Source organism: Ictalurus furcatus, chromosome 14 (genome assembly GCF_023375685.1).
Source record: "Ictalurus furcatus strain D&B chromosome 14, Billie_1.0, whole genome shotgun sequence".
NCBI lineage: Eukaryota > Metazoa > Chordata > Actinopteri > Siluriformes > Ictaluridae > Ictalurus > Ictalurus furcatus.
In genome coordinates, this window is record NC_071268.1 from 21,232,004 (window position 1) to 21,257,468 (window position 25,465).

Genomic DNA, 25,465 nt, shown 5'->3' on the forward strand with positions numbered 1-25,465 from the left:
ATTTGTTATGCTAACTCGCCCCTAGGTGTGAATGAATGTGTGAATGAATGTGTGCTCGGTGCTCTGAAGGACTGGCATCCCATCCAGAGTGTATTTCCACCTCACGCCTGGTGTTCCTGGGATAAGCTCTGGATCCACCTCAACCCTGACCAGGATAAAGTGCATGCAGCCTCACAAGACCATGTTGCACCTCAAAATTGTATTGCCTAGACTGTAATTGAGCCTCGAAAACCCAACACTACGATTAATAAATAACCTTGTGGTGATGAAGACTTCCCAAAAATACCCGGTGATGTGAGAAGGCTTGGAATAGCACTGCAGTTTGCACCTACTCTGCCTTGTTGTAGAAACACATATGTGTGTGTGATGCAGCTATAGATATGCCATGTATATAATATGAAAATCAAATTTAACAGTATAAGGAGTATAAGGAAATACATTTATACACTAGATTTTACGCAGTAAATGAGCACACTTGTAGTGTAAAGCTGTCTGTTTTGATAAGCTGCTTCAACCTAAACAATGACTTCCTGTCGCTAAGCAACACTTCACGACACAAATATGATACTATGGGCCACTTTGGAAAGACTAACCCGTATTAGCTACTTTTATTCATTCATTCGTGTGTAGTCATTGCTGTTTTCGTCTCTTTTTTTCCACTAGGAAAGCGTGCACATGGCAAACGAGAACTGGTTTGTTTTCTTACGAGGGCAGTCTGAAAGCATCTCGGAGCCCATCACCTCATCTGAGCGGCGCTTAGCTCCTCTTTCCCCAATGGCGCTTCCTCTAATCCGTCTCCAGTTACACACTGACTATGCGGGGAATCTCCAAAGCAGAGAGCAGAACCAATAAAACAGCAACGCGGAACGAATCCTGGATAATGTACGATACACAGTAAACAAACCGCAACACGTAAATGTTACAGAAATGTAGGCATGGAGATAGAGAGAGACACTGAGAGGAGCTCACGCCTTCCTCTCTCTCTCTCTCTCTCTCATCCACTGCCCGCCTCCAAACACACACACACACACAGACCGGTACCATGGCACACTGTCATGCTCAAATCCCCCCTACAGCACACACCGGGAATGCAGTGTAACACTCACACACACACGCGCACACACACACACACACACACAAAGAGAGAGAGAGAGAGAGACCGGTACCATGGCACACTGTCATGCTCAAATCCCCCCTACAGCACACACCGGGAATGCAGTGTAACACACACACACACACACACACACACACACACAGAAAGAGAGAGAGAGAGAGAGAGAGAGACCGGTACCATGGCACACTGTCATGCTCAAATTCCCCCTACAGCACATACCGGGAATGCAGGAATACAGTGTAACACACACACACACACACACACACACACACACACACACAGTGACCAGTACCCTGACTCACTGTCATGCTCAAATCCCCCATACAGCACACACCAGGAATGCAGTGTAACACACACACACGCACACACACACACACACACACACACACACAGAGTGAGGCACATAAAATCGGAGGTGGTGACTATAGGGACTTATTTCTAGGTTGTAAATTTTACTCAGGCCATGTTGTAAGAGATGTTCAAGATAACATTTTATATTTAGATGATATGATGGCTTAGAACATCTTTGCATCTTTGGAGCCTATACATTAAAAAACAAACAAATAGAATCATAAAATAGAATCTGAAATGGTTTTAATGGTTATAACGGAACTTGTATTAATTTTAATAGAAGCTGTAATGGTCCCTGTGGGTCTCTACTGGTAATTTGTGGCCTTCTATTGATGGCATGTTATGCCCAGTGGATACCATTAAGGACAAATAATGGTAATGGTAATGGTTTTAATAGTTAGCTGATGGTTTGTAATGATATTTGTAATGGATTAAAATTTTTGTGGCTTAGTGGTTAGCATTCTTGCGTCATGCCGCTGTGGTTGGGGGTTCGAATACCACCTCCACCTTGTTTGTGCAGAACCTGCTTGCTCCCTTGCATGTTCTCCTCATACCTTTCAGGTTTCCTCCAGGCGCTCCAGCTTCCTCACCCAGCCCAAAGACATGCAGGCTGTAGACTGCAGACTGTAGGCTGATTGGGATTTACAAATTGCCCATAGTGTGTGAATGTGTGTGTGATTGTGCCATACAATGGGTTGGCACCCTGTCCAGGTTGTGCCCCGAGTTCTCTGGGATAGGCTCTAGGCTCCTCCGCAACCCTGTGTAGGATAAGTAGCATGGAAAATGGATGGATGGACACTGGCTCATGTCCAAGGCAAGATTTAGGACTTTGGTGCACACTATAATTTCCAGGTCTATAATTTCCATGAATGGAAATCTAGTCATCTATGAAGCATGGATAATGCCACTAAGCACTATGTAAGCTATATATTCCTGCCCAGTGTTCCCAAGAGTAAAAATCCACTGTGACCCAGACCAGGATAAAGTGGTTCCTGGATATGATGAATTTGTCTGGGTTTGTCATATTTGCAAGCTCTGTATCCCAGTAAAGAGAGCAAAAGTCATTATACGTGGAATGTGAGGTCATGATGTCAGTATGAAGAAAAGATTCACATTTGTGTGTATTCATCAATATGTGTAAAATTAAGCATAAAAATGATCAAAGATTTGGGTGATGTAATGCAAGTGAATCATCATAATTTTCTATGGTGTAGTGGGTGCTTATTTGCATGACAATGAGTCGGGTTTCCTTTGCTAAGCCAGTTCTGTGGTAACTGCCAAGCCTGTGTTTGTGCTGTAAATGAGGGTTTGCCAATAAACAAGAGCAAGTGCATACTTTTAATGACATTAAGTGGTCAAGCCTCTTCCTGTTGCAGACATGGGACTGGTCAAGCCAGCTGGACAGAGTGGAACGACTTCTGAGAGAGTCTAACCAGAGGGCGCTTGGTGAGAGAAAGAAGGGGAGGTGAAGCTGCCAGGAGTCAGAGGATAGCTGCAAGCCTCCATGGGATCTGGGTACCAAGTGTTTCACCTGCTGAGCCGTTCCAAATAGGACTAATTGGACCTTGTGGAGCCCAACCAATGAGATTACTGATAATGAAGAAAACCATGAAGATGGCTTTGGACTGCAATTGCTATGACAGCTATAGAACTGTAATTTCCACGAACAGTTTTGCACTCAAGTCTCCATCAGTGAACAGTTGATAACTTCAACAAAATAGACTTCATGTGAAAACTATAATGAATTTCCTGTCTACACAATTGCACTATTTGACAATGTAGTACACAGTTATAGAAGGGAATTATTTATGATTGCACTATCCGGTGTCACCCAGATGATGATGGGTTCCCTTTTGAGTCTGGTTCCTCTTAAGGTTTCTTCCTCATATCGTCTCAGGGAGTTTCTCCACGCCACTGTCGCCTCTAGTTGGCTCATTAGGATACATTTATAAATGTAAAATTTATACCCTGAATGTATATATTTCTGTAAAGCTGCTTTGAATTGAATTTGAACTTCATCTCCAGATTGAATCTCGAGATCATCAAAGAAATAAGTTATATAAATATAAACAACTCATTGTCTGACAACACACAAAACACAACAAAAGTATTCTTTTTGTAATATTAATAATAAATATTACGGAAAAGAATGCTATTTTTGTTGTATTTTTGAGTGATTATTAGCATATCCCGGTATTAAAAACTGTAGTACTATTCCGTAATAAAAAATATGAGCCAATCAACGCATGAGTCCCACCCCTCCCCCCATCTCACTTGAGTAATGTTTTGGTCAGTGCTCTCGTTTCCACTTCATTTCCCCCCTTCTGAACAAATCAAGTTTAGCTAACATTAAAAACCTATAAAAGTTAACTATATTTATTCAGGATAAACATATATTTATCCAGTGTATCCATTTACTATAATAAAAACGAACTCTTTATGTACGTAGCACGAAACAGGTGCCACTGCGCATGCGCACTTGCTCCAAACCGCTTTGAAGGAAGCCAGATGACGACACTGAGCGGAGCCGGTCACGTGACTGTAGTTCTATTTCCTTCTTCCTGGGTTTTTTCGCTTTCTGAAATCAACCGCTCGCCTCGAAGGAGAAAATGTCCCATCAAACTGGAATTCAAGGTACATGTCTTTTTACTGTAGAGCTGTTTATTCCTGTACATTATGTCTTTTTTTTCTTCTGTGAAAGATGTTGAATGTGGAGATTCACGCGTCGGTCCTAGCAGAGCGCTGTGTGTGACAGTAAGAGAGTGAGAGCTGGCTGGAAGACATGGAGCTCGCTTTAGGGAGGGAGGGAGGGGGTGTAAATCAGTGTTAGTTTGAAGATGGTGCTTGAGATAACTGATATATGATGCTGTTAACACCTCGTTCAATCCCTGAGCCTTGACTGAAAGCGAACAACGGCAGTGTTTGGAAACCTGGGCTTCTGCTGTGCTGTGATAGCGAGATGTGGAAGTGGAAATGGGCAACGCCTTCACCCACACAGCCGGCTCATTTCCAACTCAAATACCTGCCTGATCAGAAGCAACACCTTCCCAGGCCATGGGTGTATAGCACAGTAAGGAACTACTAGACTATGGTCCGAACTACCTTACTAAACAGTATGTACATGGGTAGTATTTTATATTTAGGTCGGTAGTATAGGACTTCCCTTCAGAAAGAGCAGTTGCTCTGTATATAAAAAAAAAAAAAAAAAAATCCAAACCATTTGCGGCTTCTTCCTGAATTTGGCGTAGTGGTTTGCACTGTTGCGTCGCACCTGGAGGGTTGGGGTTCGAATCCCACCTCCGCCCTCTGTGGGTGGAGTTTGTGTGTGTTCTCCCTGTGTTTCGGGGGTTTCCTCAGGTTACTTTGGTTTCCTCCTCAGTCCAAAGACATGCGCTGTAGGCTGATTGGCATTTCTAAATTGTCCATAGTGTGTGTGCGTGCATGTGTGTGTGAGATTGTGTGCTACAATGGGTTGGCACGTTGTTCAGGGTGTCCCCCGACTTATGCCTCGAGTTCCCTACGACCCCATGTAGGAAAAGCGGTATGAAAAATGAATGGATGGATAATTTCCTAGACGCAAGATCCCTTGCACAAGCATCCTTGTACAATGAAATTCATAATTTTGCATGCTTTGACAGATTCTGCAGTAGAAAATAAAAGATAACTAGTAACAAATAAAACAACAACAACAATAATACAAACTATTGTCCAGGTATAATTAGCAGTGGGAATGTTGCTCTTCTTCATGTTTACATGAGGTAAGGTTTTACGTAACCTAAGGCAATGTGCAGATTAGTTCTCGATGTGAACATGGTAGAGTCAGTGCATGTTGTATTCTTTATTTTTGTTGTTGTTGAACATTTAGTCTCACTTTGCAAATATGTGCCACGTTACAAAATCTTTCCAGAGAAGTAAACATGTTTTTGAGTGACAGGCTTTACATCCAGATGTGACACAGATGTGGAATTCAGCAGCTGATGTGTAAAAATCTGGCTCACTTACACTGAAAATGATTATGCTCCCCCCCCTTTGCTGGATGTTTAATATATTATTATTATTATTATTGTTATTATTATTATTATTTTAATTTTTTTTGCATTTTACCTTTAAGCTTCTGGAGAGTTGAAAGACATATTTGCCAGAGCCAGGAATGGAAATTATAGACTTCTGAAGATTGTGATCGAATATGGTAAGCAGGCACGAGAAACACAATATTTACAATATACTCTGTTGCAGTTATTAATTGCAGCGTATTGTGATCACGATATGTGTTGCACAGCATTGCAAGGTTTACACTGGAAGGCCTGATTAATGAGTTAGTTAATAGTTAATAAATAGTTATTAGTTATGTCACATGTTAAAGCTGAGATTCAGTCTATCACTCATTTTGAACATCTCATACTCGGTGTATACACCTATCAGCCATAACCATAAATCCACCTGGTTAACATTATGTAGGTCCCCCTTATGCCTCTAAAAACAGCTCAGACTCGTCGAGGCATGGACTTTACAAGACTTCTGAAGGTGTGCTGTGGTGTCTGGCACCAAGACGTTAGCAGCAGATCCTTTAAGTCCTGTAAGTTGCGAGCTGGTGCTTCAGTGTATCGGACTTGTTTGTCCAGCACATCCCACAGATGCTCGATGGTTATTGGGAATTTGATCTGGGGAATTTGGAGGCCAAGTCAGCACCTTGAACTCTTGCTCATGTTCTTCAAACCGTTCCTGAACAATTTCTTCCCAGCAGAACATTGCCCAGAGCATCACACTGCCTCCAACGGTTTGCCTTCTTCCCATAGTGCATCTTGGTGCCATCTCTTCCCCAGGAAAGCGACACAAACGCACCCAGCCGTCCACGTGATGTAAAAGAAAACGGGATTCATCAGACCAGGTCACCTTCTTCCATTGCTACATGGTCCAGTTCTGATACTCACGTGCCCATCGCAGGTGTTTTTTTTTTTTTTTTTTTTGCGGCTACACAGCCCCATACACAGCACGTTGCGATATACGGTGTGTTCTGACACCTTTCTATAGCCTGCATGAACTTGTTAGAAATTTGTGCTGCAGTAGCTATTCTGTGGGATTGGACCAGACGGGCTAGCCTTCACTCCTCAAGCAGGTTTACCGGTTGTTCTTCCTTGGACCACTTTTGGTATGTACTAACCACTGCATACCGGGAACACCCCACAAGACCTGCTGTTTTTTGGAGATGCTCTGACCCAGTCGTCTAGCAATCGCAATTTGGCAAAGTCGCTCAGTTCCTTACTCTTGATCATTTTTCCTGCTTCCAACACATCAACTTTGAGAACTGACTGTTCATTTGTTGCCTGATCTACCCCACCCCTTGACAGATGCCACTATAATGAGATAATCAATGTTATTCACGTCACCTGTCTGCTTTTAATGTTATGGCTGATCGGTGTACAATAAAACATTTAGTACATTGTAATAAGGCTCTCTAGGGGGTGACATGATATGTTGTGCAGCTGTAGTGTGTATTGTATTGTACTAATGTTGACTGCTCAGCTATAGTGACACAACGAAAAACAATGAGTTTTGATATGATATAATTTCCGTATCTGACTGATTACAGATTACAGTTTAGCTGGATTTTTCTCCTACAGCTGCTGCGTAAGTTAGTGAACTGATTAAACAGGCTGCATCCAAACCAGTATAGTATGGTACTGACCAATGTGTACTACAGGACTCGTTAATATGTACTGATTTCTGTATCATACTGTTTTGAGGTGCTATGTAGCATGATAAGGTAGTATGCAATTTTGTTAATATCCAGTGTTATTCTACAACCTCAATTCTGAAAAAGTTGGGACAGTATGGAAAATGTAAAAAACAAACAAACAAAAAGAGTGATTTGAAAATTCAGTTCACCCTGTATTCTATTGAAAACACATTATTAACACATTATTTGAGGTTTTACTTTGTGAATTTTATTTCTTTTTTGAAAATTTACACTCATTTCAAATCTGATGACTGCAACACACTCCAAAAAAGTTGGGACAGTCGACTGTTTACTACTGTGTAACATCACCTTTTCTTTTAATAACACTTATTAAGCGTTTGGGCGCTGAGTGAAGACACCAGTTGGTTAAGTTTAGCAAGCGGAATTTTCTCCCTTTCATTCATTATGCATTTCTTCAGCTGGGCAACTGTACTGGGCCTTCAGTGCCTTATTTTGCGCTTCATAATGCGCCACATATTCTCAATGGGAGACAGGTCAGGACTGCAGGCAGGGCATGCTAGCACCCACACTCTCTGCTTATGTGACCATGCGCTTGTAATCCGGGCAGAATGTGGTTTGGCGTTGTCATGCTCTGCATGGCAGCATGTGTTACTCCACAATGTGTACATATCTTACTGCATTAATGAGGCTCTCACAGATGTGCATGTTACCCATGCCATGGGCACTGACACACCCCCATACCATGACAGACACTGGCTTTTGGACCTGATGCTGATAACAGCTTGGATGGTCCTTTTCCTCTTTGGCCCGGAGAACACAACGAGTGTTTTGTCCAAAAACTACTTGAAATGTCGACTCGTTGGACCACAAAACACGATTCCACTGTGCTACTGTCCATCTCAGATGAGACCGAGCCCAGAGAAGTGGGCGGTGCTTCTGGACAGTGTTGATGTATGGCTTCTGCTTTGCACAGTAAAGCCTTAACTTGCATCTGTGGATGCAGCGGCGAATGGTGTTGACTAACAAAGGTTTACCAAAGTATTCCCGAGCCCATGTCAGGATATCCATTACAGAATCATGACGGTTTTTAAGACAGTGGCGTCTGAGGGATCGGAGATCACTCGCATTCAGAAGTGATTTTTGGCCTTGCCCTTTACGCACCGAGATTTGACCGGATTCCTTGAATCTTTTAATTATATTGTGCACTGTAGAAGGTGAAATGCACCAAATCCTACCGATGTGTCTTTGGGGAATGTTGTTCTCAAAGTGTTGGATTATTTGCTGGCGTATCTGTTGGCAGATTGGCGAGCCTCGACCCATCCTTGCTCTTGAAGGACTAGGCCTTTTTTGGAGGCTCCTTATATACTATGACTAGACGATTGCCTCACCTATTTCACATCACCTTCTTATTTCAACTTGTCACATCGCTATTAGTCCTAAATTGCCCCTGTCCCAACTTTTTTTGGAACGTGTTGCATGCACCAATTTCAGAATAAACATTAACCTTCAAAAAAAACTATGCAGTTGATTAGGCAAAACATCAAATACCTTGTCTTTTTACCTTTTTTTTTTTTAAATACAAGTCAAAGTACATTTACAAATCACTCCTCTTTGTTTTTATTAGCATTTTTCAAACTGTCCCAACTTTTTCAGAATTGGGGTTGTGAATGGAAACAGTGCCTCAAGAACAGCAGCTTGTCTTTGAAATAAGCCGGTGTTTATTTGCATAATAAAGAAATAGAGTAAGCAACTAACATAAATATTGCCCCATTGGTCTGAGTGTAATTGATGAAATCACTAGCTTATTGTTTTTTTGTTATTTTTTGTGCTTTATAGAACAGCTTGTACTCGGGGACACCAAGCCGGCATCTCAGAGTTGGGAGGAAGACTATAATACCTTAGTTCTCCCTCTTCTTGATAAGGATCAACCGTGCTACGTTTTATACAGACTGGACTCCACTAACAGTCAAGGACACGAGTGGGTTTTCCTCGCCTGGTCACCAGACCACTCTCCTGTAAGAATTTTTAAATCTGATCAGATTGTATTGTGCTAAATGGATGGGGGAAATGAACTGTCCTCGATGGTACGATCTGGACTCATGTATGTTTGGGGCTATTTACCTTTATGAGTACTCTCTGAGTTTTGTTGTTCTATGTAGCAAATCTGTTACACAAAGCAAAATACTTTCAAACAGAACATGTCCATACCGCAGTAGAATTGGAACAGGTTTGGTCTTGTCAACAAAATCCTACAGTAGGTGTGGCTATAGGCCTAGATGTTTCTGAAAGTCATCTGCATGTCTGAATTCAGTGTTGCTGTTTTCATTTAAAAAGTCTAAATGCTGATCAGTGTAATGAGCGACCAGAGGAAGCTGATTTTACTGGTTAGTAGCCACATACGGCTTCCTCTGTTGTTGCCTCAGTACTTAATAATGATGTACGGTTTCCTGATGCTTGCATGTAGCCACTTTTCAGTGCAGGCTATTTATGCAGCAAGTTCTGTCTGTGTTCTTATATGGAGCGTCTGCCAAGAAGTTTCAGTTCTTTGTCAGCCATGCCCCCTTTTTTTTTCTAAAAAAAAAAATAAATTCTCACTTAACACTGAACTATTTTCACCTCAGAGTAAATGATGATATCACAGCCCAAACATCTACATTTTTAAACAGAATATTCATTAAAAACAAAGTTAGGAAAGAGGTGTGGTAAGTTTTAGAAGTTGTTCTCATTTGAAATACAGCACTGTGATAGCGTGGATTCAAGTTCATATTTACGTTTGGTTAATAATTACACTTTGGTTTGTTCGTGTGTCCCTACAGGTGAGAGATAAAATGCTTTATGCTGCTACCAGGGCTACAGTGAAGAAGGAGTTTGGGGGTGGGCATATTAAAGATGAACTATTCGGCACTGTAAAGGTATGTACGTTGTATAAGGAAAGTGATATTTGCACAGTCAGGACTAGTTTGTGATAAAGTAGTGTACTGGTCATTTAACAGGGTTAAACTATGACTCTAGAGAAGGAAAAAAAAAAGTGGTGACTGTGCTACATGATTTGCTCCTAAATCTGTAGATGGAGGTTAGAGATGCATCAAATCCAGTAAACGATAGACAGCTGTCTGAATCTGTAATTGTTTTGCTTGTTATCTTTGATAAAGAATTGGTTCATAATGCAACATGTGAATCATGAGATATATATTACAGAGGATCTGCTAAGGGGGAAAAAAAGAGAAAGGGAACTATCGTTGTGAGCAAAATTTACTAGACAACAATGAAAACAAAACCGCTGTATAAAATTACAGGGTTTGCTATAAAACTGTTCCTATCAAATTTCTTCACATTGGCTAGAATAGCCAAGTCGGAATGTTCAGAAACACCTAATTCACGTTTAAATAACATTTAAATGTTTACGGACACTTTTCATTTCATTTCATTTCATTTCATTGCTCTCACTCTTTTTCCCTGTTCCTCCTCAGGATGACCTTTCTCTGAGTGGTTACAAGAAATACCTCATGTCCCAGGCTGCACCTCTTCCTTTCAGTGCTGCTGAAGAAGAACTGCGACAGATTAAGCTCAGCGAGGTACACACCACTCATTTAGGTCAACAAAAACATTTAGGTCATTTAGATTTAAAACAATAAAAAAAAAAAAATTGGTTATGATTTCAAATCTCAGCACTGCTAAGCTGCCAGAGCTGGGCCTTTTCACAAGACCCTTAACCTTCACGTGCTTATTTGTAAGTCACGTTGGAGCAAAAAAGCATCTGCCGTATGAATGTGTCATGTAAATGTAAAATTAGTTGGAGTGAGAGATGCTTGGACGCCTTGAGAAGCTGATTAGGTGAGTATCTTTTTAAACAGTGTAGTGTTAGTAAGACTAAGTTTATTATTCTTTGGCTCAGTGCAACATTATTCCATGCGCTTTTAAAAAGCAGTTTGTTTTGCCCTGTGCAGTAACTGCTGAGCTCCTCATTTTCGATGGGAATGGTGCGTCACGAGGTCATACCCATATAAGGAAACGCACCGAAAAAGCTAGACCATGTCTCATTCTTGAAGCTAGCCAATCAGAGAAGGAGAAATCACAAAAAGGAAGTGACTACGAGAAGCGAGTGATACTGCAGTGGTCTTAGGAGTGCTAGAAGATTATGTTTTTTTTTTTTTCCATGATGTATCCTGCCATTCATCCAGACAATATTCAGGGCAGGGTTACATCCTTTATTAAGCTGCATTTAGGAAATGATGAAGAAAGCTGCTTATGTATCCTTTAAAATTTTTTTTATTAATGTGTGTAGATTATTTAAAGATTGATAGTATGCAATAAATCGTTTGTGCTGAATGTGTGTGCGCACAGGTGCACACTGACATCAGCGTGGACACCAAGCAGCAGACGCTGCAGGGTGTGGCTTTCCCTTTGCATGGGGACGCCATGCAGGCATTGCAGAAGTTCAAGGACAAGACGCTCAACTACGTCCAGCTGGTAAGCACGACACCAGGAGTGAGCGAGGCTGAGATACAGTATATTCACCACGTTTTCCCAAAAAGTGTTGCTGTGTTGGTTTGAAAGAGCCGAGTGGAGCAGCCAGGACCTGATGCAGTCACTGTAACGCTATTGATTCAGGTTCAGCTGGTTTAGATGTGGAAGACAATAACTGAAATAAGATGAGCACTGTTGTACTGTAACACAATGATCTGAAGTCTTTGTCTAGATTGCTTGCCAGATATAATGGTAGGAACTCAATCGCTCAGTCAAGCCTATTATAATGTAAAGAAAAATGCTCAAATAAATATTAAAAAAATGCAGTGAATGATGATTAATTTGGCAAAACACTGAAAATATTGCTGTTTGATGAATAGTGATGTGTGTCACTTTCACCAAAGAATTGCTGAAAGGTGGAGGAAATAAATACACGGCTTTTGCTGCTTACTTATGAGGGAACAATTATACCTCAAGTGCTTTCTGATCAAACATTTTTCTCATTAAAAAAAAAAAGAAGTTATTTTATGTTGTATACTAATATTGTACTGTATACTAATACTGAAGGAATATATGGTATGCTACTCATTGAAGGTAATTTCTATGGACATACACCACCGGTCAAAAGTTTGTGGACACGACTGAACTGTTTCTCATGATCTTAAAAACCTTTTGATCTGAACGTGTGTAATTAAGTGTTTGACATCGGTGTCGTAGACAAAAATATATTCGTGCCGACGTACTCATTTCTTTCATTAGAAAATGAACATTTTATTTACAAACAAATATTTTTAAACGGACGACTCGGAGCGAAATATTCCGAAAAGCAGCCGATAAGAGTCCAGCGTAGGTGGGAATTCCTTTTAATACTGTTTAAAAAGCATCTCAGGGGGATTGTTCAAGAAATCGATTGAGACAATGCCAAGAATACATTTCTGGAAATTCTAGGCAAAAAGGGCGTCTACTTCGAAGATGCTAAAATATTAAATTATTTTGATTTAATTTGGATTTTTTATCACAACACAATTCCCATAGTTCCATTTGTGTTACTCCAGAGTTTTGATGACTAAAATTTATCAAATAAGAGTTTTGATTCTAAAATGTGGGAAAAAATAAAAATAAAGAATGAGTGTGTCTAAACTTTTGACCGGTAGCGTAAGTACAAAACAATGCTACATAACACATGCAGCACAAATATTTGTAGATTATAGTTCATATTATAACAATTGCAAACATGAAATACAGTACATCTCATCTATTTTATTGAAAAGTCCGACCCAGTGTATTTATAGCTACACCAGTCCTATCACTCTCTCTCTCCCCCTCTCTTGCTTTTTCTCTCCCTCTCTTTTTTTATATAAATATTTTACTCTTCACTTGTATAATAATAACATGCAAAGGAGTATCCCATACATGCAGTGTAATGGGAGTGGTCTGTAATTTTGAGACCAGGAAGGTGGGTGAAATGGGTATACAAGTCCATGATTTGATTGTATTCATGAAACATGATGATTCGTAGTAATGTGACAGACAGCAACAGTGGCATGTCAAAAGGCTGAAAAGATTTTACATCTCTTATGTCGTTCGTCAACAGAAAATTGATTTCGACAAGGAGCTCATCATGTTGTCGAATACCGAGCTGACAGAACTGAAAGATTTACCCAAGAGGATTCCTAAAGATGCTGCACGCTACCACTTCTTCCTTTACAAGCACTCACATGAGGGAGATCACCTGGAGTCTATAGGTAAATGTCTTTGTTTGTTGCTGTATCTTTACTGTAACTCTGGCATATATAATGTGTGTGTGTGTGTGTGTGTGTGTGTTATGGTATGGTAAACCTGCTGGATAACTCTGTGGCTGAATTCTGAAATCAAGAACACTCATGAAATCTTTAATGGATTTTCCCCCAAGTAGATGTATAAGGTTTTCTTAATGAACTTTCTAAGCTTGCCTAGGATTTCTGCAAAGATCACAGTAGGTATATAATATTGGATACGATATAGGTATATACAGTAGGTAGGTATATAATATTAAAAAAAAACCTCTGGGGTTGGTGGGCGGAGTTTATGTATTCACCCCGTGCTTCTGGGGGTTTCCTGCAGGTACTCCTGTATCCTCCACCAGTCCAAAGACATGCGCAGTAGGCTGATCGCCATTCCCAAATTGTCTGTAGTGTGTGAGTGTGTGTGCGATTGTGCCCTGCGATGGGTTAGCATCCTGTCCAAGATGTCCCCCGCCTTGTTCCCAGAGTTTTCTGGGATATCCTCCAGGCTCCCCTGCGACTGTGTAGGATAAGCGGTATGGAAAATGGATGGATGGAATATTGGATGATAAGTTAGATCAACAAATAGCAGTCTGCAATTGCTTTTAGACAATCAGTGTGTTGGGAGTCTTTCAGCACAACTGAAATGGAATCATTGCATGCAATTTCCTCCCTTTTCACTTTTGGGGGTAACCAGACCATGTTGTTACCATGTTGTTAAACCATTTTCTCTGTTGCAGTGTTTATTTACTCGATGCCTGGCTACAACTGCAGTATTAAAGAGAGGATGCTTTACTCCAGCTGTAAGAATCCTCTCCTAGACATGGTGGAGAACAACCTGCTGATGGAAGTAGAGAAAAAGGTACGAGAACTTTTATAATATTTTTCCTCTAAGTTGCATCTAATAATAAAAAAAAACAACACTTTTTGCACAAGCATCAGTTGGAACACATTTTCCTAATTTCTCCCTATCTCTTTCTCACAGCTGGAAATCGATAACGGGGAAGAGTTGACGGCTGACTTCCTATATGAAGAGGTCCACCCCAAACAGCATGCGCACAAACAGGCGTTCGCTAAACCCAAAGGTCCTGCCGGAAGGAGAGGAGATCGCAGGATCACTCGACATCCTGGAGATGGCGAGGAAGCTGACGATTAAACGCACATCTGACCGCATTCCCTCTTTTCCCTGTACTCCAGTGGAACATTCCAAACAATGGAGGCCTGTTTTACACAAAGCTATCTACCTTTAAAAAAAAAAAAAAAAAAAGCATATGTATATTTTGTCCCCAAATTGACGCAAAGACCGCAGCCTCATAATGAACTATGCACGCACTTACTCATGTGATGGTTTGACCTCTGTAGCTAACTAAATTTGGTTGAAAAGAAATGACGTGAACAAAAAGTGTTTATTAATGCCAGGAGTGCACAATCAAATCTTACTCTAAATGCAGTACCATAAAACATACATACGACACACTGGCATCATTGTAGTAAATACTACACATTTACATGTTTATAAACACCAGCATGAATGTTGGTATAACATATTCATTATAGGAAGGCGCCATTTACATCAGTAGAATGTACCATTTTGAAAATCTTATGAAGGTCAGCGAGTGCAGTAAGAATTGTTATATTATTGGACGATTACTACTTTAGCATGAGCATGTACGCTCTGAAATGTGATCAAGAACAAAAAGACCTCCACAAAACCCATTTCTTTCTTTCTTTTTTTAAAAAAAAAATTCCAACTTTAATGTCTGTAAAGAAGTATTTTTTACATGAGGCTTAAGTTATAGATGTATTCCACACAACACCAAACACTGTATGCTCACATTTATGAACTCTGGTCACAGATATTTTAACATTAGACACTGCTTTTTATATCACAATAAAAGTATCATTTTTGATATGACTTGACTGTCACGTGCTCATGTTCCCATTTGCCAAGAAAGAAAGAAAAAAGTGTTTTTTCCTATGCAAGTGATGTACATTTTAATGCAGTTGCATAGAATTCGGACTTGTTTTCATGTCCGTAGCATGGGTTAGATTGGCATTCTGTTTAATATAGCTACTGGTAATGAAAAAAACAAACAGCAGTCAGTAAACCCAGAGTTGTATAAACATCTCGACACACTGGGTAAAAAGTGAAGCTGCAATATATGCTTCGTGTGAAACTTTACACTGTTTAGATGAGAGGAAAAAAAAAAAAACAGTTGATGAGATGAATTGGCTTTAGAATTTGTATTCAGTGAATTACTTGAAATAAACAGTTACGATAATAATTTGCTCACTTTATGGCTATTATTGCTTTTTCTCAGGCACTGGTGTGTACTTTGTACAATGTAGCACAAGGTGTCAGGAAAACTACTAGCATGACGATATATAAGCCAAACCAAATGTGCGATAAACCACTGTTGAACATCTGCACGAGCCAACAATCATGTAAATGGAATTATATAGTGAATTATGTCTCATGTTTGGTGGTCTTGAGAGTGTTTTTCTCTGTAATGTTTTGTTTTTTAAAGAATAAAAAAATATTTAAAATCACAAACGACTTCTTATTTCATTGAATAATAATATCAAACCACTTGTTGATTAGTTTGAATTTCTTTAATAAGGCCATAAAGTACAAATATTTACATAACATTTCAGAGTTCAGTCTCTCATCGCTCTGTGTTGGGTCTAGGTGATCAAGATTTAAGATCCCTCCAGCTCAGCAATCACCTAGCAGATAAAACCACAACACAGAAAAAAATAAACCTTATTCAGTTATCTAGATTTAAAATAGAGGCACTGTATTGCATCGAGAAACATTATGCAAACGATGCTGATGTGAAGCTAATGCACTCCTTGTCTTGTCAAAGCTTGTACATTGTAATGCATATTTGTAGCACTTATCAAAACCGTGTTTTGCCCTAAAGCCGTATTTGTTTATTATCACACTTCGGCATTTGACACAATGACACTGTGCAAAGCTGAATTTAGTGACGGACGTTACGTTACGGCTCAGAAGGACGAATACAGCTTAATAAAGAACACACTGATGTGTTTGCTCAGGGCCGTAATAGCTGATCTCAGAGTCACGTGGAAACGTGATTGGTGTAGTGACCAATCACCAAAGTGGTAAACTTGCACAAATGATATATATAGTCCTCCCAAAAGGCGAGAAAAAAATGACACAGATCTTAGGTAGAGAAACCAGAAATAAAACTGTTGGTCAATATGTTTACCAAACATATACATTATCTTTCATAAAAAAGAAAAAAAAAGAGGAAAAAAAAGGAGCTTACTTAAACATGGCAACTGGAAACACCACCAACCTTACACACACCTGGTTTCCCTGGATAAACCCTTCCTACATAGCTTGCATTTGCATACCAGAACATACCAGGCTCTTGATCCAATAATACTTGCTTGTCAAATGTTTCATAGTAAATCCTATGAGATTTTCAGCGCCGTGTTTAAACAAACAAAACAAACAAACATAAATATATCAATACATACCTCGTTCATCAGTGGCCTCCTGTTCTTCCTTTCATTCAGGCACTGGCTGGCCACGTTGTACATCCTTTCCACAGACTCCATATCCCAATCCAGGATTTTCTTATCTATAAACTCCTCCAGTGTGATCTCCTCGTCCTCGATCTCATCCTTCATCTCCATCTGAGGAAGACAACAGATGTGACATTACAGAAATATAGATGGAAAGACATGAGGTGTGTGATTACGCTGCATGAATAAGGTTGAGAGTGTTAATAATAATATTATTATTATTATGATTATGACATTCAGTGCTTTGGACTGACCAGAAGTTTTGGATCCCGGTTTTCATCGACAGGAGGGAGTCCAGACAGAATTTCCAGCAGCACCTTAAAGAACCGGGATGTCATATTTACCGTGGCCAGAGTGTGTATGGTTCATTTGTTACCGCTATAAACCACTGGCTGATGTGTCTTCATTGTAACGTTGTGTGTTGACTATATGCTTTACCACTTACTAATTCCAAGTGAAGTGTATCTCCAACAGTTCCGATTTGAACCTTTTCTATTACAAACGTTACAGTGATGCCTTTTCGTGTTGTGATTACACGATTTACAGTGCCACTTTTCATTTGTTAGGAGTTTAGCCTTGACGTACCACTCCGAAGCTGAAGACGTCTGATTTTGGGGTGATCTCTCCTCTCAGGGCCTCTGGTGCCATGTAAGCCGTCGTACCCACAATTCTCTCGGTAATCACCGTCGTGCATGAAAGCTTAGCCGATGCACGCGTTAAACCAAAATCTGAAATCTTGGGAACGAACGATTCATCCAACAAGATATTCCCACTGCGAAGTAAGACACATTTTGTTCATATTACTTGATTCAAATTCACCCTGATTATTCATTTTTTAGTTCTTCACAGGGACTGAAGCCATCTGCATCAAGAGTTTGGTATGTGTGACCAAATATCAAACCAGTTTTCAAACCCGAGTAAGGTAGCAGAAAACCAACAGAACCTAGGTACAGTCCACACCACGTATGAAAACAATCTGTGCCTGAGGGTGGGAGTCAAACTACTCGATTGATTTGATTAAACTTTTAAGGTGTGAATGTTTGCACTGGGTGCGTTGCACAAATTGGACTGTTCGTGATGGCGTGCAGGGCTAAAGTTGTACAGGAAGGTGCAGTGTGTGCACGTACATCTGCAGGTACAGGAACGGACAAATCAGTCAGCTCTCCATCATCACATGACAGCTACCAACCAGGATGAGTAGAGCAAACACGTGCTCTCTTTAAGACAAGTGCTGCATCACACGACATTGTAATACACTGTGCTATCTGCCCTGTTCTGCATACATGAGCTCCGAGACGACTATGATTGGCTACTATCTGATTTACAGAGGAGAGAGAATAAGGGGGCTTTCACACTGGCAGTTTAGTCCGAAACACAGCACGGTTTGCATGAAGAATTGGTGATGTGAAAGCTGTCATGCGGACTGGGAAGCGCACCGCACTACCGAACCCGAGACTACCTGTAGGAGGTCGTCTGAGTTCGGCTGCACTGAAACTGTGCCACGATTCCCGTGAACGCAACTTGTACTCGCATCTGCACTTGTTCAGGAAGTAAAGCAACCTGCACGTGTTTTAGCTGATGACGACATCATTAGTTTCCACAACACGTGTACCATGAGTGACAGGGGAACACTGTGGGACACAGAAGAGGCCCACTGCTGCGCATAATATCTGTTACGCATAATAGCAGCAAAAAAAAAAGTCGCGTTGTGTTCTCGGTGCGCTTTTGTGATGACGTAAGATGAACGCAAATGCACCAGGGTTGGATAGAATCAGGTGAGTATGAAACCAGACCAACGCTGCGGGGGGAACGATCACACTCGAATTCAGACCGCAGCAAACATGCCCAGTGTGAAAACCACCCAATAACATCCCTCCCACCCAGACAGCACTGCTGAATTTACTCTTATGACTCCCAGTCGTGGATGCCTGTAGCATCGTTCATATTCGAACATGCGATTTCCAAAGTATACGGTGAATGCTTTTCTGTTTCACCACTCGGGAGCATAAAATACCTTTTACATGCAGTGTGAACGTAAAACACCACAGCTCACAGCTACATGTTCGCCAACAACTTGCTGACTTTTTGTTGAGGACGCAAACAAGATCTCAGAGACAAAAGGATAATGGTTAACTATGGTCAAGTCGTCCATTATGAAAGAACTGATATACTCATTCGTGTCTGTATTAATACAATTAACTTTTTAATTACTGTAGCTTTCCATATTTTTATTACATTATGTAATAGCTACCACTTTTTAGCCTACACAAGCCAAGCGTTTCCAGGAAACCACAACATAAGACTGTGAAGCAGATTGGAGCTTTCACTTGGCCATTGTGTTAACGAATGCATTTAATATTCATCATGTCTTGAATGTTGGTTATGAGATTAAATGAACATTAATAAGATCAAAGTGACATACTGGTTGTTTTCTAAGTGCGAACATGACCTAAACCCTCACAAAAACCTCATCTTTGTTAAATAAACAGGCTACTACAATGCAAAAGGACTACACATTAGTAAATTATATAGTAGTGACTCCCTGAGGTATGGCGTCCAAAGCTGAACAGGACTATCCTAATGGATCAGAATTAAGTTCAGTACCTTTTCACATCTCTATGTATGTGGTTGTTGTTGTGAAGGTACTCGAGGCCTCTGGCTATTCCAAGTGCTATAGCACACCTCACTTGCCAGGACAAAGGACTGCTTCCGTCCTGCACACAAGATTATCCAATAATATTTTATATAAAGTACATTATATACAAGCCACTGTTACTTGGTTGTAAACAATATCTAATTTGCTAGGTTTGGGTTAAACTGACAACTCGATTGCATGTACAAGTAGGATAGAATTTGTGTAGTCATTTCAAGTCAAGTTAAGTTAAGTCAAGTGGCTTTATTGTCATTTCAACCATGTACAGCTGGTCCAGTACACAGTGAAAGGAAACAACATTCGTCTAGGACCGTGGTGCTACATGAAACAACACGGAACTACACGAGGCAACACAAAACTAAATAAGAGCTACACATTTATACATACAGTGTACGTGCAAAGGTCTGCAAACAACACAAGATAGTACAATAACTACTAAAAACAGGTTAACAGGCACAGTAAGAGACAGTGTAGCACCGAACAGTACACAGTTCTAGTGTGGAAATGTCAGATATAACAGCTAGTGCAAAAGATTAACAATATAATAAAAATGCTGTGAGTGTAAACATAACATGCCATGACATAGAATACAGCAGATAAGCTTATACCATATATGGGCATAGCAGTAATTGGAGTAGCAGCAGGTAGTCAGTACAGAAATGTGCAAAAAACTGAATTGTTCTGGAAAAACGTAATGAAAAAAGGGTTCAAATTACTTTAGATTGGGATGTAAGATGTAGGATTCTCAATTTATCCATTTAAATCGGAAACTTGCTTACGGTTCAAATAACTACAAAACAACGTCCACTGGAAACATTTGATTGGTGTGGTGACATAGTGGTAAACTGCTTCAAATTATAAAATAGTCCACCCAAAAGATCTTAAGTATAGAAACCTGAAAGAAAATTGTTGGTCAAAAAAATTTATGACTCACCAAACATGCTAGTCGATCCAATAATGAACCGTTAGACATGTAAGCATAGACTAAACATGGATACTGGCCGTCACTGGAATAACCGACCATATTCACCAGGTTCACATGTTTTAACCTGAAAATAAAAAAATAAAAAATAAAAAAATAAGCCACATATTAATTCCATCAAAGGAAAAACTGCTATAGACAAAATAAACACTGGCTCACTGTCCATCTACTGAGTAACCATATGAACAGTTAGCAAACTTAACGTCTAAATAATAAATATTACGCTGTTACACTTATTATGAGAGATCAGTGATACAGAGGCAGAGGGGAAAATACGGACACAGTCTGACAGACAGAGACTGCTTATTGTTAACTCACATCTTTAGTGTTTGAATCTCTTGATTGAACTGAGACCTGAGCTCCTCAGGAGACAGGTCATCTACCTATGAGCAGAAGATCACAAATAAAGACCAGATTGCACACTGGTTCATATCTGTTCACATATGTGTTGCTTATTCTTGCATACTATTATTACCAGCATATTGTATGTGCACTTGAATGTACGTACATCACTCAATTACTTACCAAATTCAATTTCTTTACTGCCACAGGCTTGATGTTGTGCAGACCCTTGAAAACGATTCCGAAGCCACCCTCCCCCAGTCTGCTGCCTCCCAATGAAGCTGGCCGTTCATCCCAGTTGCCTGTGATTCGTGTCAGCTCACGATATGTGAAGGAGCAGAAACCTAGATTCAGGGGAGCAGAGAATATGATTAGCTCTTATTGCAATCATTAGTGAAGTCTTAGTGGTTTTTGCTTATTAGTCTCAAGATTGTAATAAGGTTTATGGTTTTGTTTATCTAAGTGTAGGGCCACATTTAGATTTAGTGACTTGAATTGGTAACTTAGGTTACATCAGTATTTACACAGGGAAAGCTTACACAAGTGCAGATTGTTCAAATTGCCTCCAAGATTTGAGATTGCAGATTGTGCAATTCATGCCTCCAAGATTTTTCATTTCATTTCCCCAGACTCAGAATTGAGTCATTTCTATGGAAACATTTTAATGCTTTGATGTCTTTCAGCTAGAACGCTAAACTGTACCACGTATTACGTGACTGAATGTTGATAGACATACAATGAGTTACCGTACATCCTGACTCCTTGGGTCACCTTAGGACTGGTACACACTGATGTCTGTATCATACTGGAATTTCAACATGACGTGAACACACATGGACGGACATACCTTCTTCATCAGGCTCTTGACTCTCCTCCGGTCTTGTGGTGCTGTCAGGCAACGTGCTAGGCGTTTCTTCTTTTAGCTGTGCTTTATCCAATTTTACTGCACAAAGCTGAGTCTGCTCCCGGTGATATTCAGTGGGTGGATCCTCGACTGCTCTCCAATGTGTGGCAACAGGTGCTGCAGTTATATCTAATTTCGGAGGCATATCAATAATAAACGTGATTTTATGACATGACCATAGTGACAATGATCTCAGACTTTCATGAGTTTCATAAACATGTTTGGGCTGTGGGGTTTGAGCAGGGTTTAATAGTAGAAAAATAACCAAGGAGCCATTAAAATCCTACGAATAAAATGTTATGGTTTACAATAGTAGGTAGTTAGGTAATCAGAGACAATAAAGCAATAATAATAAGTAAAGAGACTTTTTTCTATAGAAGCATAGTGGAGAACATTTAGGAGCTTATCTTCATTTTCAATTGTAGAAATGGTTTAGCGGGCCACAACCTCCTATAAAAATTTGTTATTGTTTTAATCACAGCTAATGGCGGTATCCAGATGCAATTATGTGTGACATGGAGTTACACAAATCTGGAGCATCAAAAAAAAGAGAAACAAGTCAGAAAAAAAAAAACAAGTGAAAAATTTAACCAACTGTTGTCCATGGTTTCTTAATAACGAGCCCCACAAAACAGGCCAAATAAAACATTCTTCATATTTAGCCATTATTATTATTATTATTATTATTAACACACTGCAGTTGTTTTGGTATTAATGTTTGAACAAATCCCCTTACCTGGCAGTAGTACTCTGGCAGGTGCGATAAGTTTGTGTCTGATCAGAATTTCCACCAGTTCCCCGACTGTGCAGTTTGTGGTACCCCAATCATACAACAACTCCACTGTAGGACTTTTACCTTGGGTCACCAACCTCTCAAATCTCCTGCAAACAAAATAAAGAAACATTAGAAAACAATACCGTCAAGCCTGTAATCTGTTAAACTCCTGACAAATCTGCCAGCTTTTCTTTATTACAGTATGTGACCTTTTGGTGTTTTGTTTTAAGGTGGTGCCGCTTTTCACCATTCGTTTCATCATGTTGAAGCTGGATGTCAAGTCTGATACTGAGTATCCCATCAGGGCTGATAGCAACCTAGCAATAATCTACCGACCACATGGAATACCACAGCAACCACTTAGCGACATCCTACCAACCCCTTAGCAACACTAAGGACTTGCTTAAGATGTACAGTAGCAACAACCTACCAACCACCTGGCAACACTGAGGACTTGCTTAAAGGGATAGTTCACCCAAAAATGAAAACTGTGTCATCAATTACTCACCCTCATGTCGTTTCAAACCCGTAAGACTTTCGTTCATCTTTGGAACACAAATGAAGACATTTTTAATGAAACCTGGAAGATTTCTGTCCCTCCATTTACAGTCCAGTAACCAAATCTTTCAAGCTCCAAAAGGCATTTCATAAAGGCATCATAAAAATAACACATGTGACTCCAGTGGTTTAGTCTCAGTTGTATGAAGCAATACGAATGATCTGAGTGCGCAAAAAAACCCAAAACAATGGAAATTAAGTCTTTATTCACAAAATAACTTTACTTCCGCATAGATCTGCATTCACGAGAGAACGCATGTGTGTTGTGTTGATGCGAGAGCGGATAAAAAAATGTCTGTTCTCGTGATACAACAGGACCTCGAAGCGCTGCACTGTTCAAAGCAGAGGAAGACAGACGCTGTACACAAACTGAGTCACACAGAACAATCTATGTAACAAAGATGTCTGCAGATCTCGACATAGAGGAGGACTTGCATTTTCTGTCCGCTCTCGCGCCAACACAACACGCAGTTGTTGTGGTTCTCTCGTGAATGCGCGTCAGAGAGCTATGCATAACTAAAGATATCTTGTGAATAAAGACTTCATTTTAGTTTTTTTTTGCGCACACAGAGCATTCGTATCGTTTCATAAACTTGGGATTAACCCACTGGAATCACATGGATTACCTTTACGATGCCTTTATAAGCTTTTTGGAGCTTGAAAGTTTTGGTTACCGGACTGTAAATGGAGGGACAGAAATCTCCCAGGTTTAAAGACATTAAGACATTAAAAATGTCTTCATCTATGTTCCGAAGATGAACGAAACTCTTTCGGGTTTGGAACAACATGAGGATGAGTAACTGATGATACAATTTTCATTTTTGGGTGAATTATCCCTTTAAGCTACACAATAGCTATGGAATACCATAGTAACCACCTGGCAACACCCTAGCAACCCATTAGCAACACCAGGGACTTGCTTAAGATGTGCAAACGCTATGCATTTTGTTCAAGAAATGCACAATACTAGTTATAGTATGGGTTATTTGGTTTCTTGTTCTATCCTGCTACTTGTTTTCATTGTTCACTTCATGCTGAGAGATGATACTGAGAATTCCATCAGGGCAGATATTAACCTGAAATACCAGGTTGGTATCAGGTCAGGTTTATATATATATATATATATATATATATATATATATATATATATATATAGTCTTATACTCATGCATGTTATGCTGCAAATAAAAACATGACAATGACTGACATGACATAGATCATGCAAATGAAAACACATCATCTGATGTTCTGCAAAATCCAGTAACAGAAGGTTACATAGTTGATTTAGTTACTGTGATGTATGTTTTGGTATATACTAATCTCTAAATATAATATTTTCCCCATTTTTGAGTAGCTGATACGAATATTTTCATGGGAGAATCGATTCCCAAACGAGTCGTGTATCAAATCAGTATTGACCAGGAAGCTGCCATGTCTCAGAAACAGACACTTGTAGTAATAATACTCTACCTGAGGTGTAACTGGGTGTACCTCGGCTCTCCTGTGTCCTTCTGTATGTCTACAAGGATACTTTTCCACGCGTCTTGTGGGTCCAGAAAGTCAGAGAGTTTTCGCAGAGTGGAGTGGCTCAGCTTCCGCACTAATGTCTCTGAGGTGATACTGGAGCTCATACTGGAGCTCATACTCACTGCTCCTGGTTCTTTACAAACACTACCCTGCCCTACACTCGAATACACCGCTTCTCTTTCGTTTTAAAACCAAAGCGCCACTTTAACAGCACTGGTAAATGAATCGTCAGACTAGCCGTAATGAGCTTTTTTTTTGGTTGTGTTTCGTGTGCTTGGGGGTTTTCCCATATTGACCAACTTCCTCTGTTGTAGGTCATTTCCCCTGTAGGTTTAACTTTATCAGATGAGAACTGAAGTGCAAACAGAAATCACTCGCCGCATTATCTCATGCAATTATGAAATATAATTACGATTACTCTTACGTATTTCCACAAATCAAAACGTGTACATTCGCTAGAAGATAGTTATAGACTAGCGTTGTACGCTGAGTCTCTACAGTATATTTCAGTACACCGCTCAGTGCTGCCCTCCAGTGGTGGGATCCTGAAGGACATTTGGTAAATGGTAAGTGGTCTGCACTTGCATAGTGCTTTTTTTTTTTTTTTTTTTAACCTTAACGGTTCTACAAAGGTCTTTACACTGTTTCTCATTCTCCCATGCACACACACACACACACACACACCAATGGTTGCAGAGCTGCCATGCAAGGAGCAAATTGGGGTTCAGTGTCTTGCCAAGGACACTTCGAAATGTGGAGTCACGTGGGCCGGGAAT

The 25,465-nt window shown here is 40.1% G+C and overlaps 3 protein-coding genes across 3 annotated transcripts in view; 1 reads left to right on the top strand and 2 right to left on the bottom strand.

The window, feature by feature from the left end:
• The window catches only part of tmem117 (transmembrane protein 117), a 54,558-nt gene extending 53,605 nt beyond the window's left edge, over positions 1 to 953 (bottom strand). The window contains exon 1 of the mRNA XM_053641840.1: positions 707 to 953. Coding sequence (XP_053497815.1) covers positions 707 to 737 — 31 coding nt within the window. The 5' untranslated portion in view covers positions 738 to 953. The remainder of the gene's footprint in view (positions 1 to 706) is intronic.
• A 3,028-nt stretch (positions 954 to 3,981) lies between these two features.
• twf1a (twinfilin actin-binding protein 1a) lies at positions 3,982 to 15,896 on the top strand. Its single transcript, XM_053641479.1, has 9 exons — positions 3,982 to 4,099; positions 5,577 to 5,654; positions 9,000 to 9,178; positions 9,980 to 10,075; positions 10,634 to 10,738; positions 11,508 to 11,633; positions 13,225 to 13,375; positions 14,134 to 14,255; positions 14,379 to 15,896. The coding sequence occupies exons 1-9, from the start codon at positions 4,075 to 4,077 to the stop codon at positions 14,547 to 14,549; spliced, it is 1,053 nt and encodes a 350-aa protein (XP_053497454.1). The 5' UTR covers positions 3,982 to 4,074; the 3' UTR covers positions 14,550 to 15,896.
• irak4 (interleukin-1 receptor-associated kinase 4) lies at positions 14,781 to 25,003 on the bottom strand. The gene is made up of 11 exons (XM_053641478.1): positions 24,633 to 25,003; positions 22,566 to 22,711; positions 21,773 to 21,958; positions 21,109 to 21,269; positions 20,902 to 20,966; positions 20,536 to 20,650; positions 19,553 to 19,662; positions 17,534 to 17,720; positions 17,203 to 17,265; positions 16,901 to 17,059; positions 14,781 to 16,120 (listed from the first exon to the last, which is right to left on the bottom strand). Exons 1-11 carry the CDS (start codon positions 24,803 to 24,805, stop codon positions 16,094 to 16,096), a joined length of 1,392 nt encoding a protein of 463 aa, XP_053497453.1. The 5' UTR covers positions 24,806 to 25,003; the 3' UTR covers positions 14,781 to 16,093.
• Positions 25,004 to 25,465: the final 462 nt, after the last annotated feature.